At 44.1% G+C, this 1,402-nt stretch overlaps 1 protein-coding gene across 1 annotated transcript; it reads left to right on the forward strand.

Annotated features, from left to right (window-relative positions):
* Positions 1-90: 90 nt before the first annotated feature.
* LOC119344386 (callose synthase 7-like) lies at positions 91-1,096 on the forward strand (the record flags this gene model as incomplete). Its single annotated transcript, XM_037614835.1, has 3 exons — positions 91-141; positions 238-423; positions 665-1,096. Coding segments are annotated over 3 exons (477 nt in total), but the record flags the coding sequence as incomplete, so codon positions are not given.
* Between the last annotated feature and the right edge of the window lie 306 nt (positions 1,097-1,402).

Raw genomic sequence — 1,402 nt, forward strand, 5'->3', positions numbered from 1 at the left:
TGCTTTAATCAATTTGTACTAGTTCATTACAGCCTGGTTGCAGTGTATCCTAATGGATGTATTTTTCATTTCCTATGGATCCACCTCTAGGTGTATGGGTTGTCATGGCTGGTTATGCTGACGGTTCTAATAGTATTGAAGGTAAGGCTTTGGCATTTCGTTTAATTTTGATCAGTTACCTGTCTCCAATGGACGCATAACATTTGGATCTGGATGTTGTACCTCAATTCTCTTCAGATGGTTTCCATAGGACGGCAGAAATTTGGGACAGATCTTCAGCTTATGTTCCGCATCATCAAGGGCATTCTCTTTCTTGGCTTTGTCACTGTGATGGCGGTCCTATTTGCTATAGGCGGCCTAACAATTACTGATGTATTGGCTTGTACTCTCGGGTTCCTACCAACTGGTTGGTGTATTCTTCTGGTGAGTAAAACCCTCTGTTTATCTACTATTAATTTTGAGCTTTAATTTGTATGTATATGCAACAAAAAAATGTCTACCTGCTCATGAGCGTGCGAACAAGCACAGAACCAGAAAACAACACTGACTAATTAATTAATTAATTCTCTACTAGTTAACGGACTGAAAAGCTCATTATTGATCAGAAGCAAACTCAAGTAGCATGTATGCATACATATGTTGAGCCTTCCTTCCTTCTTCGCAGATTGGGCAAGCATGCGCTCCAATGATCGAGAGGACTATACTGTGGGACTCCATCCAGGAGCTAGGGAGGGCATATGACAACATCATGGGTCTCATCCTCTTCCTTCCCATCGGCTTCTTGTCGTGGTTTCCCTTTGTCTCAGAGTTCCAGACACGGTTGCTCTTCAACCAGGCCTTCAGCCGGGGCCTCCAGATCTCAAGGATCCTTGCCGGAAAGAAGGACATTGGGGAGTTCGAATGAATGACCAGTTCATCTTTCATTTCCCTCCCTAGCTAGTTTCTCTGAGATGTCATTGACCTTTAAAGAACGTATGGATAGTAGGCCATGGTATATATTGACCTCGCTCCCATTTATATTTTGCCAAGAAAATTTTACGGTGCATTATAATACACCAGATCATGTGTATTATATGGGCGATCTAACGGATGAGAATAACTGGGCCTTTTTGAACCCAAGGGTATTTTTGACCTAAAAGTTTTTGCACCTTTAATCGGCCCAATTAAGTCCAGGGGTATTCCCGTCCTAAATTTTTCGATTAAATTAGTTACATTAATAAAACACTTTATTATAGAGGTCCAATCATCATGCGTACTCTTTTGAATTTCGGTTCGGGCGGTTCGTCCTCTCTCCTCCTCTCGAGAGCTAATCTCGGCACCCTCGATCGCCGCCGATCGCCTCCGGCGCCCTCGATCGCCGCCGATCGACCCCGGCTCCCTCGATCGCCGCCGATCGCACTCG

The sequence above is a fragment of the Triticum dicoccoides genome, unplaced genomic scaffold (genome assembly GCF_002162155.2).
Source record: "Triticum dicoccoides isolate Atlit2015 ecotype Zavitan unplaced genomic scaffold, WEW_v2.0 scaffold167391, whole genome shotgun sequence".
NCBI classification, from domain to species: Eukaryota; Viridiplantae; Streptophyta; class Magnoliopsida; order Poales; family Poaceae; genus Triticum; species Triticum dicoccoides.